The 20,642-nt window shown below is 28.6% G+C and overlaps 1 protein-coding gene across 1 annotated transcript; it reads left to right on the top strand.

The window, feature by feature from the left end:
- Positions 1-298: 298 nt before the first annotated feature.
- On the top strand, positions 299-19,650 carry LOC108332997 (probable leucine-rich repeat receptor-like serine/threonine-protein kinase At3g14840). Its single transcript, XM_017568295.2, has 24 exons — positions 299-431; positions 974-1,145; positions 5,556-5,627; positions 5,718-5,786; positions 5,945-6,016; positions 6,188-6,259; positions 6,750-6,821; positions 6,906-6,980; positions 7,094-7,165; positions 7,269-7,343; positions 7,441-7,515; positions 7,715-7,789; positions 9,568-9,630; positions 14,327-14,392; positions 14,468-14,500; positions 14,608-14,648; positions 16,284-16,666; positions 17,109-17,304; positions 17,381-17,521; positions 17,965-18,083; positions 18,169-18,379; positions 18,495-18,732; positions 18,865-19,015; positions 19,105-19,650. The coding sequence occupies exons 1-24, from the start codon at positions 344-346 to the stop codon at positions 19,462-19,464; spliced, it is 2,991 nt and encodes a 996-aa protein (XP_017423784.1). The 5' UTR covers positions 299-343; the 3' UTR covers positions 19,465-19,650.
- The last annotated feature ends 992 nt before the right edge of the window (positions 19,651-20,642 follow it).

Below are 20,642 nucleotides of genomic sequence, written 5' to 3'. Positions count from 1 at the left end.
GAAGTATTACTTTTTTTAAGATGATGATGATGAATGTTTATCTTGATATTATGTCGTAAAATAAAATCACATATATTGTTAGAGTTAATTATTTTTTTATTCGATAATATTCATAATATTATGATAGCAACTATTCTGGAGGTGACTTTTCAACTTTCTTTTTTCTCTCATTAGTTTCTTTGATATTTCATTCCTAAACCAGTTCAACTCATACTTGTCATTGTCTCTTCATATATATCTAGATAGTGACTTATATCTGTTTCTGCCATGTTGCTTCTTCTCATACCATAAATTCTAAGCCTTAAGTAATCGTTTACTCAGGAAATTATCAGCAAGAACAATTATGAGTAACCACTGTTTCTTCTTCTTCTTTATTTCTTCCTTTTGCTTTGCCTCCTTTGCTTCTGGAGCCACTCTGGCTCAGGATGAAGGTACGTTAATAGCTGCACCAGTTAGCTAAAATCACTATCTCTGTAAAACCTTAGTTTATGTCTTGTTAAGCACCAACATGATCATTAGTAACAATATCATGTTTTTATCTTCTTTATTTTGAGCTCTTGGATATATGATATTAATTTTTTTTTGAAACTTGTATTCAAAAACGGTTGAAAATCTCATATCGATTATGTGAATGAATGTAAATCTTACTTTTCAAACTGATTTTAGATTTAAAATTTACTTTTAATATCAAAATCAGTGAAAACCTATCCGTTGATATATTCTTGAAGTGAAATTATAATTTAAATTCAAAGCGGCTAAAATTCTGATTATTAATTGTGAAAACTGATTTAATAACTAGCTAAAAACATATGCAGAAAGAGTATGATTTGAAGATTGAGAATTTTATATTTTTAAAATGTACATAATGATTTCGTATCTCAATTAGTTTTATATTTGTTAAATTGTTTCGCTTAATGAGTTGTAAAATATAAGAAATAATATAAATGGGTGTTTGATGATTTTGTGATGACAGTGGAAGCTCTGGAAGATATAGGTAAGACAGTTGGGAAGGAGTGGGATTTCAGCGTAGATCCATGCAGTGGAGAAAGAAATTGGTCAACGAAGGATAAAAATAATGTTGAGAAAAATAATGTCACATGCAACTGTGACGGTCCCAACGGAACCGTCTGCCATGTCACCCGCATGTAAATCGTTAACTTTTTCTCTATTTTATTATCACAGTTTATAAGTAAATGAAATCAATTAGGTTCTCTTTACAGAATATAGCTCAAGTTTAAAAAATAAAAGTTATTCAAAATTTATTTTTGGGTTGGATAGGTTGAGGAATAGCTCAAAACAAATATACTATTAGAAGCCTTTACCATATAAATGACAAAACGACAACAGTGAATTCACAAATGAAAAATGAAACTATTAAAAGGTAAATAAAGAATTTTTTTTTTAAGAAAAATAATGTTAGAAGTTTCTCATTAGAGGTAAAATCAATTTACTCAGTAAACTTTACTTTACAAAATTTGTTTTATAAGATTGAGTTATAATTAAGTCTATTTATTAACATAGTATGAGAGTAATGAATAGAACGTATTCTATCAAAGTTTATTATTTGTTGGATTTATTGTTTTCATTCGCTATCAAATCATTATTAGATTACCCGTTAATATTTAGACCTAGGTGCAAGATGTATATCCCTCGTGAGACGGAGTGTGTTGAAAGTCTCACATTAACTATATATAATGTTAATTTAGAGTATATAAGTGGATGCAAATTTTATGAACTAATCTTACAAATATTCATCTTGTTTTAGCACAAATCTTTTTTGGTAAGAATCACTACTTGCCACTAAGCCTATTATAGGCTTGATCCTGAATCGGTTGGATCAAATCCAAGAAATGAAAGAACTTGTTACCGGATATAACCTTCATAAGCATATCAAAGAGATTATGATATGTTTTTGTCTTTATCAAATTCACATACCCTTGAGAAATATCCTTTTTACAAAACATAATTTGATGTCCACATGTTAAGTTTTTTCATTGTAGATTAATTCTTGGATTATTATATAGATTGTTGTTAGGGGTGTCAAAATGGGTTGGTAGACAACCCGACATAAAATGATGAATCAGGTCACATATTTGAACATGTAAGCTCGGAGGAGCTTAATATGCCAACCAGGTCAAAACAAGGGTCGACCTACCAACAACCTATTGTCCATTTAATATTTTTTTTTGTTTTTTTTTGCTTCATCATTCTCACCCACCCACACCACAACATAGAGAGATGAGAGAGTTGCCTACCATGCTGAGGAAACATAACCCTTCTTCACACATACGTTTCTTCCAACTTCGACTTCACTCCTTAATGGTGAGTCGGGTTGGACATGAATGAGTCGGGTTGGCCCGTTTTGAAACCCCAAATTGTAATTGTATCTTCAAATCTCTACCTAAACTCTCTTGGCCATAAGGTTTCCTTCCTTCGTAGCAATATACTTTGTTTTAATGGTCATTAAAATAAAATCGCATATTACTAATGGAAAGAATTTATCAATAATCGTGAAAATTCATAAAAAATTTAATTTTACTAAAAAATTACCGATATTAAAAAATATGTAAATAAAATGGTCATTGAGAAGTTTTACTAATGGGTCACAAAATTTGTTGGTAATAATCAATGATCTCAAATTTGCCATTACCGATGAATTTTTATTGTTAATAAAATTCGTCATCTCAATTCAATAATCTTCTTCCTCGTTCCTTTCCTCTTCTTTTTTCATTTCTTCCTTTACTTCTTCTTTTTCTTCTTTCCTCCTCTTCTATTGCCTCCGCCTAGTCTTTCACAACTACCTTTAGCTCCTCCTAGTATTCTTTTTCCTCTTCCACTTCCTCCTCCTCCTAGTCCTCCAAATTCGACAGTCACCGTTGATGAGTCATTGTCGCGCCACCACCATTGTCATCATTGTGCATTCTCCTTTCCTTTTCCTCCTCCTTCCTTCCTTTTTCCTCTATCATAGTCTAAGTCAACATTATCTTTTACCGGAACATCTTTAGAATGTGTTAGTCACTTTCACATTGGTATACTTTAGCTTGAGTGAAGACATTTTTAGTATGAATAAGTCATGAACAAACTCATACAAGAAAATTTGTCTTATCTCCAATCCAAAACTTTTAAATAATGAGTTTATATTTTTTTTTATATATAAGTCAATTTTGTCAGATTTATTTAGTGTGGTAATATGGCTTACATTTTAATTCCTGACATCACCTCATTTTGTATCTTTTCATAAGCACTAGATAAAGATTTTTAACTCACTACTATTACATTGTAGCATGAACTGGTCACCTTATTTTAACTTATTTCTCACAATATAATCCTCCTTCGATAAAGAAATTTATGAGGGTCGAAAGGTGTTTTCTTGATCAAGACCATCTTCTCCCCATGTTTTGGAGAGTTTTTGTGATTGAGTTTCCTTTATTGTTTATCATCCTCTGTTAATCTATCAAATTTGCTTGAGACTATTTATGGGCCACACAGGTTGTTTCTTTCTATTTATGGTTCATGACATAAATATATTCGGTTCAAATGTTTTCTATTTTGTACTGGCAATTACTTTGTGCACTCGGTGATTTTTTCTTGCATCACCACAAAGGTGTTTACAACTTCTAAAATGCCCATGTTTGGATTGGATTGTGCAATTGAAAAATATTCTGTTACACAATGTATTTTTGGATCTAAAAATTGCATAATTTAAAAATATATTTCGAATTACACATTCCAATATGTAGTTTTGGATTTTTAAAATACGTAATCTAGAAATGTATTCTAGTTGACATAACCTAAAATACATTTTCATATTTATGGAATTCATACATAAATGTATTTTATAATACGTAATCTATAATACATTTCTCAATTTCCAAATTGCGTAATCTAGAAGAAATGCATTCCAGATAACATTTTATCTAACTTTTCAAATTTCTTAAGTTGAAAATGTATTCTAAACTATGTAATTTGAAATATATTTCTAAATATCTAAATTATAAACCCAAAATATTTTTTTGAATTGCGTGGGAAAAAGAGATGAAAATGCTAAAAGAATACTCTTTTTCTTTTCAATCCATTTTTCCGTGGTAGCCATCCTTCTTTATGAGGTGTTTCAACCTCCACCTCAAACTCCAAAATTTCATCCTACACTTTCAATCTTTTTAAAAATTTCTCTAACCTTAATAAATATTTTTTTAATTTTTTCTCTTTCTTATTAAAATCATCCTGCACTTCTTCCTAATTTAATATTTTATTATAATTTAATATATTTAAATATATTAAATCAAATTTATATTATTATTTTTATTTTATTATTTTTATTTTTCTATTTTAATTATTATTACTTTTAGTTTAATTATTTTTATTTTAATTTTTTTAATATAACTACTATAATTACATAAATTATATTTTAATAAATATTAAAACATGAAAATATATTAAATAATATAAGATTTTTAAATTAAATTAAATAATTATTAAATTATAAATAAAAAATTAAATTTGAAAAACATTAGTCGATGAAATCCGTTAAACTGATATCAAGAGCAAATTTTTTTAAAATTTCGTTTTTTGTTTAAAATTTATTAATTATTTAATTTAATTTAACATTTTAATATAATTTAATATATTTAAATATATTAAATCAGTTATATTATGATTTTCTTTTTATTTTTTCATTTTCATTATTACTACTTTTATTTTAATTATTTTTAATTTTAATTTTTTAATATAACTATTATAATAATATAAATTATATTTTGATAATTATTAAAATCTAAAAATATATTAAATAATATTAGATTTTTAAATTAAATTAAATTATTATTAAATTTAAAAAAAAAATTAAAAACATTTATTAGTCGGATATCTATGTTAACGGATTTCAATACCTGAGCAAATGTTTTTAAAATTTTCTTTTTTATTTAAAATTTAATAATTATTTAATTTAATATTTTAATATAATTTAATATATTTAAATATATTAAATTATATTTTATAATATTATTTTTCTTTTCATTTTTATTATTATTTTGTATTTTAATTTTAACCGTAAATAAAAAAAAACAATAAATATAATTAATTAAAAAAAGGACGAAACCAATTTATATTGATATAGGATCGTCCCAGTCCAAGTTCAATGTTGATTTTGCGAGAATAGCATAAATTTATTTGTTTAGCAGATTTGTGACATGAAACAGTGACAGAAATGTGAATCTATACGAAAATAAATTATAGATAATACTTAATTATGTCTTTCTTAATTACCAAAAACATTAGTTCGTGAACATTAAATTGAGTAACAAGGTTGAAAGTTAAGACTACGGCATTCCTTAAACTCTAAAAACTGTCAGTATGTTTTACTATAATTATAAGATAAATCATTGTTATTTGTGCAACTTTTAAGTATAAACTATAAAAATATTGATTACTCTTTTTAAATTTGATTTGTTTTGAGCCAAAATCTTTAATATAGAGTTTAGATAGTTAAACATATATTTATTTTTTATGTAATTGACTTATTACATATAAATTACTTTGTGGTTTAAAACATGCAGAATTTTGAAAGAACAAAATCTTCCGGGTACGCTCCCGCGGAATCTATTCAAGTTGCCTTACCTTCAAGAACTGTATGTAATTTTTAAACTTACTCACATTCAATCACAAATTATATATATATATCCTTTTTTTCCCTTGTCAAGACACATTCTTTGTTGCAGTGATCTTTCTCGCAACTACCTTAATGGCACAATTCCTAAAGAATGGGGTTCCACAAAACTTGTCAAAATGTAAGATTTTCCTGTCATTCTTTATTTTGAGTTTTAAATCATCAATTTCTACAACACTTTATTCACATAATAGGAAATCTATATATAGTTTGAATTTCAAGAACACCGTCGGTTACTAAGAATAAGTTAATGACATTTTTGTTTTCTTAATGGTACAGTTCCCTCCTTGCAAATCGATTGACAGGTGAAATACCAACCGAGATAACAAATATATCCACTCTTCTAGATTTGTGAGTTTCACTTTCCAGAACTCAGAAAAAAAAAGTGATTGATGCATATATTATTATGCAATTATTTAGACTAAAAAAACACAACATTAATTATGAAGCAAAATTTAAAACGTGTATTAAACTTAAAGAGCCTGGAATGGAACTTAATTAACTTTAGCATGAAATGAGCAGGAACTTGGAAGCCAATCAATTTTCTGGAATTCTTCCTCTTGAGCTTGGTAATTTAACCCAAATTCTAAGATTGTAAGCACTTTATTCTTTTTCCATTTACACCTCTTTTGTTAATTAATACCTTTCCTAGAATTTTCATTCTATGAAACTTGATCTAAGTTCTTATCTATTAATTGTGTCTCCTTTGCCTTAAGTTCATTTTTTGAGATTGTTTAAGGATGCTGAATGAGCATTATTAAGTACTTATAAGACTTTGGACAATCCTTGTTTTATATGTTAAGTTTTGTAAAATTAAATGTTAGAAATTCAAACGTGAATTTAAGTTCGATAAAAATAGAAAAGTAAAACATTATAAAAAGGTAAAATAATTATTAAATTGTTATTTTAAGTTTTTGGTAGAAATTGATGTCAATCTTTTATAGGATTAAACTCAGAATTTGTATTTTTCTTTAACCACCTTCTCGGTAGAACCAAGACTAAATTCTATTTGAAACTAGTATAATTTCTATGGCTTGGATATTTTTATTTTTTCTAATTTATTGTTGACATCAATTATATACAGGTTACTTAACTCCAATAATTTTACTGGAGAACTACCAATCTCACTGGCCAGACTTTCTAAATTACTAGATTTGTAAGCTTTATATATTTTGTTATACTATGGAGTGATGACTAATTTAAAGAATATTGCTTTTAAACTAAAAGTCTCATTGTGCAGTCGAATAGGGGACAATCAATTTTCTGGGAAGATACCTGACTTTATTCATCAAAATATGAAAAATATATCGATATTGTATGAACTCTACATTTTATCTCCCTTTATTGGTTTACTTCATTTGTTTTTCCATTATCTGAATTTGCTTGTCTTGTTTCTTGAAGTCACCAATGATTTGTATAATTTGGCAGGAGGATTGAAGGGAGTGGATTAAGTGGGCCAATTCCTTCTGAAATTTCACAACTGCAAAACTTAACTGACTTGTATGTATGAATTTGCCATTTTTATGCAGTAAGCAAGGTTTCAAAATTCAACTTTCATTTAATTTGTCTTGACTTTGCCAATACTCTAATGTGATATATGCAGGAGAATTAGTGATCTAAGAGGATCTGAAACTTCAACTTTTCCTCCTCTTGATAAAATGATGAACTTACAGTATTTGTGAGTTTATTGCTTTGACTCTTCTGTTTGATTAATATATATCTGGACAAACCAAGCAAGAGATACTAATAAAAGGATGTTATCTATGTTGATGTAGGATTCTGAGAAATTGTAACATCATTGGAGATTTACCCGAATTTCTTGGAACAATGACAAATTTAAAGGACAACTTGTAACTGCATACTTTCCATTTTGTTTAACTAATGATAAAATTTTATTACATATTATTTAGATTCTTTTATAACCTTTAATTTTATTGCATTGCATATGCTTAAAGCTTTGATGTTCAAACTCTAATATTTCTCTCTAACCTATTTGGTTGTAGGAAATTTACTACTACTAACTCAAGTTCAAAATGTTTTCTTTTTCAGAGACCTCAGCTTTAACAAGTTGACTGGACCAATTCCGGATGCCTATGAGACCATAGCAAAAAAAGCGAAAAACGTGTATGAATTTTTCAGACCATTCTTAATTTGAGATATATTAACCTTCAAACACAAATCTATTGATTTTGAGTATTTTCTACTTTTATCCTAAAGTCGAATAGATAAAGGCTTAAGTAGCACAAACAGCGGTTTTATTGGAAAACATTTTGAAATTAATGTATAGGTATGCAAAATATAGAATATACTAGTTATTTATTGAAGAATCTGAATTATTCATTTGAAATTAAATCAATTAACAATTAATTTTCTATAATTAAACTAATCAAATTTATGTAATTAGATTATTATATCTCCTATAATTATGTTGTGTATAACTTGATTTATATCATAGTGTTATATATATATCCAATGCATAATGAAACACATATATATTCAAATTATCTTTCTCTCTTAGATGGCATGACAAGTCTTTCTCTAATTCAAACATCGCCTTTTAGCATTTGACGTTGTGCTCTTCTCTTTTTTGCACCGTTTCACGCTCCAATGCTCTCTCTTTTGTTATCGCTGCCCTTAATTGTTGTCGTGCCTTTCCTCCACCAACCTGCTGTCTCATCCTCACTCCCTTCGTTCTCTTTATTTTTTAATGATTACTTTGATTTCCTATGGACATTTTCCTTAGATACTAAATTTTAAGTTTTTGAAAGATTCACATCTCTCATTAATCAAATTCAAACATAGCAAAAAGTTAAATGTTTTTAACGTGATAATGAGGGTAAGTACAATAATGCGTTGTTTCATCAATTTTGTGATGATAATGATCTTCTTGTCCTATACTTCTTCTTAAAATCACAAAGCATAATATAAAATATGAATCATTAACAACATGATTCACACTCTCCTCACTGATTCGTTCGTTCCTCCTTTGTTTTGGCATCACACCCTTCAAATGATTACTTATCTTTTAATATACTTTCTTGTAAAGCCTTGTCTAATCAGTCTCCCATTCAACTTATGTATTATCATGATCCCTCCTATACACATTTACGAGTCTTTAGTTATCTTTGTTATCATTTGTTTCCTTCTCCTATCATTAACAAACTACAATCATGGTCGACTTCGTGTGTTTTCTTAGGCTATCTCCTTAATCACAGAGGTTATAAATGTTTTAATTTGTCCCATAAAAAGATAATAATATATTATGACCTGTCATTTTTTGTTATGAAACACAATTTCCTTTTGTCCATATGTTTTCTTCCCCTATCTCTACTTATGACAATTTTATTGATGATATACATCCCTCCCTTGTTCACCCCTGGCCCAATCTTGATCGAAGCCTTTGCTTAACCATATGCTGCAAGATTACCCTCCCTTCATCCAATACATCAACCTACAATACTAGCCTATCCCTGCCTCTGAACCCTAGCCCTCCGTCACAACTCGCTCCTTTTACTAGGATCATGGTCACCCATAGCATGACTAATGTCTATAAACCTAGAAGACTCTTTAACTTTCTCTTTCCATTGTCCACCAGATAATATCACTTCTTTTGTAAAAATTTCACCCTTGCTTTATTGGATCCTAATTGGAAATGTATCATGCATTATGAATTGGATGCTCTAATTAAAAATAACACGTGAGATTTGGTTCTACAACCTTGTGATATTAATATCATTTGCCGTATTTGGGTTATTCATGTTCCCCTTTAGTGTAACATTAATTTTTTTCGAAAGAATGGTTGACTTTTATCGAAAGGAACTGAGATACTCACCAACTTATTTCTCATAGTGTTGAGTGTTAAGATTTTTATATACTAATCTCAAAATGTTCTTCTATTGTAGTTACTTATCTGGAAATCTTCTAAATGGAACCGTGCCTTCATGGATAGAGCATGCCAAGTCAATGTGAGTTCTGTTTCCATAAAGAGATTTCCTAATTTAGCTATACTCATTGTTTATGAAGCGTAAAAATAAATAGAAACATATTATTTGTTCTTGTTCTGTAATTAATTTTGTATACTCTTATTTCATTATCCTTTTGATTATTCTATCATTTTCCACATTATTATTTATGAAATTTTTTATTTTAATTTTGTTATATAGTTTATGCTCTTGTCCATGGATATTAAGTAGTGACCATGTTGTTGGCCTAGTAAACATAAAATATATACACCAATATGGATAGAATATCTCATTTTTTTAAATATATTTTTATTCTCTCAGATACTTTTTTCTTTTAAGTCTTCAAACTAAAAATTATATTTCTAGTTTCCAAATTATAGAAAATAATATTTTTAATCTTTCGTCACTAAATAGTGTTATACTTTTTTTTGTCAACCAGTATACTTTAATATATTTTGTATATATATACATTTACAAAATAGAAAAGAATTTGACATGCATAATTGAGTCAAAATCTTATAGTAATAATATATGTATTACATAAACTCACTTACACTCACTTAAACTAATATATTTTAACAACTTTAGTGCAAAACATTTTTAAGTTGAAGATATACTAAAGTGAAAATACTATGAACTTAAAGTTGCCAGACCTGAACCATGGACTTTAATATACACGCATATCCATATGTCACCCCATTAGTAAGATATTGTCCGCTTTGGACTAAGCTCTCACGGATTTATTTTTGGTACCGCTTCAAAATGTCTCTTTTTAAGGGATGTATCTTATGTGTATATAAACCCATGTGTATTTCTTATTTTATCCGATGTGGGACTTTGTTTGTACCCAACAAGTATGACTTCTTTATAATAAAATCATGCTATTTTTGGCATGACTTATCCATATTTACAACTTTTTTAAAAGTTACCCGGTAAATTTTTTTTAAAAATTACACTACTTTAGTAAAAAAAAAGCCGATACATGTCCATTATTAGGCAAACTCATTTTTTCATTAGTTGATTCCTTGATTGAATAACAAGATATAGACATGCACATATGATTTTAGCCCATCCTTGCAAACATGATGAGTGGATGTATCTAGTCATCCATTGCATAATATAATCACCTCATTATTACTTCCAATTTAGATTTTTTTTTCTATCGGCAATATTAGTTGTTAGTATTTGTTAATGGGAGAAGTTGAATCCATAATTTTTCCTATCCTCCCTTTTAAACCCATTAAACCAACCTTATATATGTAATTTAAACCTTAATATCTAAATTAGTCACTATAATGACTAATTATTTTTGTCTCTAAAAGTAGTTGTTATTGAATGATTTTCTTGTAGCCAATGTGACTAATATATATATATATATATATATATATATATATATATATATATATATATATATATATATATATATTTACAGTATAATATATTTTAGAGTTTAAAACCATGAAAAGTTTATCATAAAAATATATTTGATACATTATATCTTAGAAAATCGCTAGAAAAGATATTTTTAGTCATTTATAAATATTTTTTATATAACGTGTTGAATTAAACAAGTTTTACATTCAATCTTAAATTAAGAATGTTAATTCACTCTCTTCAAATTTGAGAAACTAAAAAATCAATTTTAGTTTTGAGAGAAATACATATCTCGTTTAAATTGAGAGAATAAAATAAAATCTGACAGAGAATAAAATTGCATTTTAATAAAAAAAATTTAAAAATAAATCATTATGTCCTTATTTTAGTTACAAGTACCATTTTTAATGTGAATGTCATTAGTCAAGTTAACAAGAATAGTAAAAATGTTATTGTCGAAGGATTAAAATAATTTTATAAATTTTAGGGACTTAACAAGCAAATTTTTTAATTTGAAAGATTAAAAACAAAAGTAAATCAAATTTAAGTCACTAAAATCCTATTTTAATCTGTAAATAAAGATGTTTATTAATGTTTTGTCTCCAATGTATGATAAGACTATGTATTAGACTTTGTAATTGCTGTCAACACTAGTGTCATTTTAGTATTTTTCTTTTGTTATGTTTATTTCTTTCTTGGTTAATATACTAATAACACCTAACACACTAGTTGCACTCTCATTCTTGGAGTGATCCTTCATCTTTAAAAGCATATAGATGATTATAAATGTGAAAATAATTAATCAGGTTCTATTTTTTTTTTAAAAGAAACATAATGATACCACATTAAGAAAGTCTAACCGAAGTCCATAAAACTAGTTTATAAGACGAGGTTTACACTTATATACTATAAATTGATCTTATTTTTAATTGATGTGAGACTTCTAACACTTTCATCTTAAACAAACTACATACGTTCTTTGGGTTGATCATGTATTGTTTAAATACAAATAGTAATATACAATCAAAATCCTATAATTATGGTAATATAGACAACTACTTTCTTAAATAGGATGTTGATGAATAATTACGGTAATTAGTGTAATATTACACCACAAAAGAAAATTAATATTCTGAATCACCAAAATCAAAAGTAATAAATAATAGGATATTTGACAAAATATTTGATTCAGTTTAATCCCCCCCTCTCAAATTGGTGGTGACATGGTCATGCCAAGTTTGTCTCTTAACAAGTTGAATCTTGTATGAGTGAGATGTTTAGTTAAACAGTCTGCAATTTGATCAGTAATAGGAACATTGACCACAATTACTTTATTTTGTAGGACTTGATCACGTATGAATTCAATCTAAAATTTCATTAGCATGTGAGGAAGAGTTTTTGAAAGACAACATATGCAATTCTCCAAATTGGCAAGCTTCACATTGCATTCCTTCAAGACATTTTCCAAAACTTTATTATTAGGATGTCCAAGTTTTCTATGCCAATTTTCTTTAAAAAACATGTAGACATAATAGTATTTATTGTCACATAGTTTATACAAGCCATTTTTAAGTTCTCTTTTTATAAGAGACTTCCCTGTCAGTTTGTCCTTCACAAAACAACAATTTTCATCAAACTCAACAAGAATATTGTTGTCAGCAGTCAATTTTGAAATACTCAGCAAATGTTTAGTAATTTTTGGAACATAAAGAACATAATGCAGATGAAGATTATTCAATTTGATTGATCTTGAGGCCATTACTTCCAGTCTTTCACCATTACCAACAAGTAAAGAATTCATACCACTATTTTAACCAAGTTCTTGAATTTTGTTACTTTGGTGAGTCACATAGTTGTTGGCTCTATTATCAAAATACCATTCATAATTTTGACCTTTATAATGCTCTGAATGCACTGTGTGTTTCTTGTTTTTCACTTTCAACAGATTGAGTTTTTCCTGTATAAGACTTATCAAATCGATAATAACATTGTATAACATTGTGGCCAATCCTTCTGCATACATGACATGTTGGTTTTGACATCCTACCTCTTCCTATGTCACTTCTCGTGTCTCTAAAATTATAGTCTCTCCAATCATCTTGGGATCCAATTTTGTTGCCTCTAAACTTCGTCTTGGTAGCAACATTTTGCAAAGACATTCAGGTTAAGGCTATTGAACAATTGAGTTTGAAATTCAACCCAACTCATGATAATCTAGTTAGACAACTTGATAACCATTGAATTGTAATCAAAATCCAAACCATTTGGTGTCTGAATCACTAAATCAGAGTTAGAGATTGGTGAACCTGTCAACTTTAACTTGTCAACAAGATTTTTCATCTTGCCAAGATATTGCTCCATCTTCATGTCTCCTTTATGTGTGTTGTGAAGTTTAGATTTCAGATAGATGATTCAGGATTTGTATGTGCACCAACAAGACTTTGAGCTTCATCCCAAAGTTGTTTGGATGTTTCACAATGAAGAAATTGAGTTGCAATGTCAATTGACATAGTATTCATCAACCATCCTAGAATGGCTTGATCCTGAGCTTGCTAATTGTCATATCTAGGATTGACTTTTGTTGTCGTGTTCTTTGCAATAATGAATTGGTCCGAACATTTTATTTTTTCTAGTATATAGCCATCAATTTTACATCCTCTAATCACTGGTAAGACTAGATATTTCCATAGTGGATAATTGTCCCTGTCCAACTTGATAAAGATTGTAGAAAGTAGGCCATTTTTTTGATTGGCAGCGGATGATATGATGGTTGTGGTTATGGATAAAGAGTTGTTTGCTTGATAATACCAAGATAGAAAATGGTATTGAATGTAATAATTTGCATTGATGATGTATTGTTTAAATACAAATAGTAATGTATAATCAAGATCCTATAATTATTGTAATATAGACAAATACTTTTCTAAATATGATGCTGATGAATAATTCAAATTATTGTAATACACCATAAAAGAAAATTAATATTGTGAATCGTCAAAATCAAGAATCATAAATGATAGGATATTTGAGAGAATATTCTGTTTAACTAAATATTGGTTTTTATGTGGAGTTTACTTCTGATATCATATGTCTAATCCTAAATTATCTTTGTTTTGTTTATGGAATAGTTCGCTCTTGTTTAAAAATTTAGTTTACTCTAGTCAATGAATAAATTTCCAACTTCACATAGAGATAATCATTTTTTAATGTTATTGTCTCGGAGTTTGAATGTGCATTCTAATTCTTGGATTGTTGGTGGTAATTTTCTCATATTTCTAGTGGTTGGTTATTAGAGTCTGAATCAAATTTCATAACTTTTGCGCAGAGATATTTCATATAACAACTTAAACATCACAAGCCAAGAGAGTGCGACTTGTAATCAAGTAGATAGGTAAGAATCCATATAATTGTGAGCATTTACGTTTGAATATAAGGACCTGAATCATAATCTTCTATTCATGTATAGGAACTTATTTGCTAACTCCATCACGAATGGCTCGTAAGTTAGCATTTTTCTACATTAAATTTTTTCATTTCCCTTGTGCTAGTGATATTATATTGATCTTAATATGTTAATGGCATTATTTCCCTTCATCATTGTCTTAGAGGAGAAGATGCTTGCTTGGAAGGTTATACATGTTCACAACGTAAGTTTCCTTCTGGAGAATTTTCAACTGAATGCTTTTACATTTTAATTTAAGCTTTCCTTTAAACCTTTTAATGTTATGTTTTCTTACGTATCTTTTTGAAAGTATTTATAAAAATGCATAGCGAGATGGATGGGTTAAAATTTATCCTAGTTTCTTCTCTTTCCATATTGGTACTCGTTTATCTTGTTTTGTTGATATAATAAGAACTTTTATTTTTTATGATATAAAATAACTGGAATAAGACTTTTATTATTATTAACCATATAGAAGTATTAAGGAGAGAAATATATAAAAACATATCATTAAATTAAAGGTATCATTTACCAAAAAGAAAAAGTTATATTAACGGTCAATATGGGAAGATAATTTGTTATTATAGCTATACACAATCCTATAGACTTTTCATTCATTATTTTATAATCATTTCATCTCACTTCAATGTTTTATAAAGATTTTCCTCATCCTTGCCTAACATGCATATACACTCATCCAACGAATGTATCGTCTTATCTTATGAGTGTATCATCTAACTAATTCATACCTCATTTATTGAATGAACCATCCATGCATGAGCTCTCTAGATTTTTTAAAATTATATTTTCTCAACAATAATACTACGTGTCCAACGATCTAAATTCTTGGGAGTCACATCCATTCTCATCCAACTAGTTGGACTCGTCATTGTATTGTTTAAAGCTTTATCTAAAAATTTTAAATTGTCACTCTCACTTGGTGGCTCATCCAACGAGTATATTGTTTGACGAATATCATCTTCTTTACTTAGAAACTAATTGGCATATTAGTTTTGTATTGGCTTCTATTTATGTTTTTATTTTCTTAATTGTTCAAAGGATATAATCTATTTCAAAAATAGTTAACTTAAGTCAATTAATTCCAAACTAACATACTCATCTTACTGTAGGAAGCTCTCTCTAAACATTTATAGAAATCCTTTAATTACATTTTTTTTATGCTTTGGGTTTATTTAGGTTTTTCTATTCATTCTTTAAAATAAAATTGTTGAAAATAAAATTGTTGAGAATTCAAGTGTGAGTCAAAATCTCACATTTGATAGAAATAAGAAAGTAGAGCATTATATAAAGAAGATGAAAGACCTATTAACCAATTGTCTTAAGTTTTCGGATAAAGAGTGATGTCAATCCCTTATATGATTAGACTCAGATCTCATTTAAACCCAAAAGAGTCACATGCAAACAAATTTCCCAATATGCAAAAATGCCACCGACTCAAGAAAAGATAGAAGATGAGGTTCCTTTGATTCATATTCTAATAAAGATAGGATGATCGTCCTTTACACCATAACTCCTATTATGCACTCCAATCTTCCACAGGTGGATAAAAGATATCCACAGAGGTTAACAAAGTTTCTATTTTCATAACCTAAAGTTGTAATATTCTTCAAAAAGATATATTTTGTTATCACTTTTCTTTAAATTGCTATACCTATAATTGAGTTAACATTTCCTTTCATATTCATTTTCAATAAGAATGAAAACAGATTGTTGGACGAAAATAGATTACAAAATTACAATTTAAAGGAATATACTTTACTCATGTTGTTTTCTTGCTACACTTTATATAAATTGATACTATTTTTTTTTCGTCCTATAGTGTCATACAATCTTCATATAAACTGTGGTGGAAAGGAGGTCTTAGTCAATAAAAGCACATATGATGATGATGGTGTAGCTGATGGAGGTGACGTTAGATTTCTTTGGAATAGAAACAGAAATTGGGCAGTTAGCACTACTGGTAACTTTATGAATAATGACGACAGAGAGGGAAAGCATTTAGTCTCAAACAAATCTGTGCTTTCTATAGAGAATGTTGATCTATACATGACTGCACGAGCTTCTCCCATTTCATTGACTTATTATGGATTTTGCTTGGGAAATGGAAACTACACAATATTTCTGCATTTTGCTGAAATTGCGTTCACTGATGATCAAACATTTAGCAGCTTAGGAAGACGAGTATTTGACATCTACATTCAGGTATATGGCTAACACTTTTTTTACCTTTATCATTGGGGCTTTTCACATATAAAACGGAAGTGTCATCATAGGTTGTATTGAGAATATGTTGGATAGTTTTTAAACACAAAATTGTTGAAAATTCAAGTGAGTCTAAGTATCACATTGGATAAAAATAAGAAAGTAGAACTCTATATAAAGATGAAAGACCCATTAATTCATTGTCTTAAGGTTTTGGGTAAAGAGTGATGTCAATCCCTCTTTGATGATTGTGTCTCCCTGATGGACCTCCTCTTGATAGACTCAAGAATAATATCAAAAGGATATACATTTTTTTACATTATAGTCACTACTTTAACTTAATTTATACATGGCCATTTGCTACAATATTTTCAACAAGACTTGAATATTTAAGGCTTGTAATCATCATAATTTAGATTTTCTTTTAATTAATTTGCTGCAGGAAGAACTAGTGAAGGAGGGCTTCAATATTGCAGAAGAAGCCGGAGGTAATGGTAAGGCAATCAGAAAAACTTTTAGAGCTGTTGTGAGCAGTAATACCTTGAAGATACGACTGAATTGGGCTGGAAAAGGGACAACTGCACTCCCATATAAATCAGTATATGGTCCTCTTATATCAGCTATAACTGTGAACTCAGGTAGGTTGTTACTCTTTGTAAGTTCCATGTTGCATCATCTTAATATCATCTAAGATCTTGTATAATTATCATGCAGATAATCCACCTCCCATGCCCAGTAGCATATCAGTAGGCGTTGTGGTTGGAATTGTGGTTGCAGTGGTAGTCGTTATCATCCTTATGTTTGGTATACTTTGGTGGAAATGCTGCTTAAGGAAGAAAAGTTCCTTAGAAATCGGTAACTATAAAGATATATATTTCAATAATCTTATGATATCATTAACTATATATTGATAATTTTACATGAATGAAAGCAATGTGTAAAAGTACATAAAGAAAAAAAAAATAAAAGAAACAAATCATGATGACATTATATCAAAACTTATAATCAACTACCATTCTTTTATGTTTAATTTCTTCATTAAACAACAAAATTAACCATATTTACAAATATAGTTAACTACACGTACTTGAGTGGACTCATACAGAAAAGTTTCTCAAAGTATGCTGCTCTTTTGCTGAAAAAATGTTAATATATTTTCTTCTTAAGTGTGTTTGTATTGGTCATTTGAGGCAAATAATTCTCATAAATCAGAAAGTTGCAACGTGGATTATATATAATGTAAACATGAATTTTTTTAGCACAAGGGAGTCTGATATTTCTTTCTCTTTAATTAACAGAGCTAAGAGGTTTGGAACTACGAACAGGTGTATTCACTTTAAGACAGATAAAAGTAGCAACAAACAACTTCGCTGAGGAGAATAAGATTGGAGAAGGAGGATTTGGTCCTGTGTACAAGGTAATTTGTATATAATTTTGAATATTGGTGTCTTAGAATCATTTCACAACATTCAAGACATATAACATTATCCTTGAAAATGCAGGGATGTCTATCTGATGGGACATTGATAGCAGTAAAACTACTCTCTTCTAAATCAAGACAAGGGAATCGAGAGTTCTTAAATGAGATAGGAATGATTTCTGCTTTGCAGCATCCTCATCTTGTTAAACTATATGGATGCTGTGTGGAGGGTGATCAACTCTTATTGGTATATGAATATATGGAAAACAATAGCCTTGCTCGTGCTTTATTTGGTAAATCTCTTTATTATATCATCAAATTTTACTTATTATCATTCATTTTATATATTAAGTAATTAATATGACAATAAGGTTGTGTGGTCTGATTTCTATGATTTTACCAATGAAGGACCTGAAGAACACCAAATAAGATTGGATTGGGCAACAAGATACAAGATATGTATTGGTATTGCTAGAGGTTTGGCATACCTCCATGAAGAATCAAGATTGAAGGTTGTTCATAGAGACATCAAGACCACTAATGTGTTGCTTGATAAAGATCTCAACCCAAAGATATCAGACTTTGGTTTGGCCAAACTGGATGAGGAAGAAAATACTCATATTAGCACCCGAATAGCTGGAACATAGTAAGCTCCTATGCCTTCTTTCTTACTTTCATAGAGAAATAATAGGAATCTTATTGAGATAAGTGACTTAGAAGAAAGAGAAAGGATTATTATGTCATGCCACTGATAAACTTTTTCATTTTCATCTTATAGTGGATATATGGCTCCAGAATATGCCATGCATGGTTACTTGACCGATAAAGCGGATGTCTATAGCTTTGGAATTGTTGTGTTGGAAATTATAATTGGAAGGAACAATATCATTCATCGACAAAACGAAGAATCATTCTCAATTCTTGATTGGGTAGAAAAAACATATGTTTGAATAGTTGGTTGTTTTGAACTTTGATTTATTTGGAATGAAAATTTTGTCTATACTGTTTTGTTTGTCAGGCACACATGTTGAAAACAAAAGGTGATCTAATGGAGCTAGTGGATAGGAGATTGGGGTCAGACTGGAAGAAAGAGGAGGTATTGGTGGCTATAAAAGTGGCTCTTTTATGCACTCAGGTGACTACAACACTTAGACCGACAATGTCATCAGTAGTAAGCATATTGGAAGGTAAAAGTGTTGTTAATGAAGTGGTAACAGAAGCAAGTGAGGTGTTGGATGAGAAAAGAATGGAGGCAATGAGAAAATATTACAGTGAGCTAAGTATAGAAGTGACATGGACTGCTTCATCTACATCTGCATCAGATCTTTATCCAACACATCTTGATTCATCTTTTTTGGACAAGAGAAATTATCTCTAAAGAAAAAATGTCAAATCACAGTTTTTAAATTTGCAGTACCAACACAACATTTTAATATTTCCTTTTCTAGTTGTGAGTTTGTACACCAAGTTCTGGTTTTTCTTGTAAAACCAGTTGTGATTCTATTGTCAGTGTCTTTTCACTTTAACTCAAATAATTTTAATTTGTGGCTACAACATAAATACTTTTAATAATAATAGTAATAATAATGTAAAATACATATAATTTATATTTTGCATGAAGTATTATTGGGAAAATTTGCCATTCCACTTCTTAGGACAAATTTTTAAAATTTATTTGTAAGTGTTTTATAATCATGAGTTTAATTATTTTACTGTAAGGAAGTCATCAATGTAGAACAATTTCGTTTTTTCTTTTTGTAAAAGTTGTATTTTCCATTGTTTTTTGTACAATTTAGTTTATCATCTTATTGAAGCAGTGTATGGAGATTTTTTTTTTAATTTAGTAATTGATATGCATATGAAATCAATGGTTTTCTTTTATTATTTTATTAAGTTTGTGCATAGAAAACATGATTTCTTTGTATGTATTTTTTTTAACAATTTTAAGTAAGTAGTATTTTCTTTTAATAAATTGTGAAAGTTGCATACAGAAAGTACTACTTTTGTTTTCTTTTTTATTTTTTATGTTATTTTGTTATGGTTTTATAAAGAATGATTTTTTTCAATAAGTTTAAATATTTATTTGTTTTACCATGTTAAAGAGTGAACTTTATTTAATTACATCAAGTTTGTTAGAAGAAATAATGATAGTTGAATATTCATGCATTTGGCTGTAAAAAATAAAGTTGAAGATTAAATGACTCATTACTAGGTACATTAAATTTGTTTCATGGACTAGCTCTTCACATTATAACACATGTCATATATGCCATGTTAGTAATTTTTTTTGTTATTCTATTGAGATTATAAAAATAATTAATGTTTTAAATATTTTATTTTTTTTATTAGATTTAAATTTTGGATAGTCCTCGTATTTGTTTTGAAATCTTAATTTAATCATTTCGTTTAAAATGATTTCAATTAGTTCTTAGATTTTATAAATTAGTAACAATTAAATATTTACATTAAGTGGTAACAAATGGTGTCATAACCTAGGTGGCTATTGTCTCCTCCCTGCCCTCGTGATCATCGTTGTGACTTGATTTCTCATCGTAG

Source organism: Vigna angularis, chromosome 11 (genome assembly GCF_016808095.1).
Source record: "Vigna angularis cultivar LongXiaoDou No.4 chromosome 11, ASM1680809v1, whole genome shotgun sequence".
Taxonomy (NCBI): domain Eukaryota; kingdom Viridiplantae; phylum Streptophyta; class Magnoliopsida; order Fabales; family Fabaceae; genus Vigna; species Vigna angularis.
The sequence above is the reverse complement of the archived record's forward strand: the minus strand, read 5'-3'. Positions and strand labels throughout refer to the sequence as shown.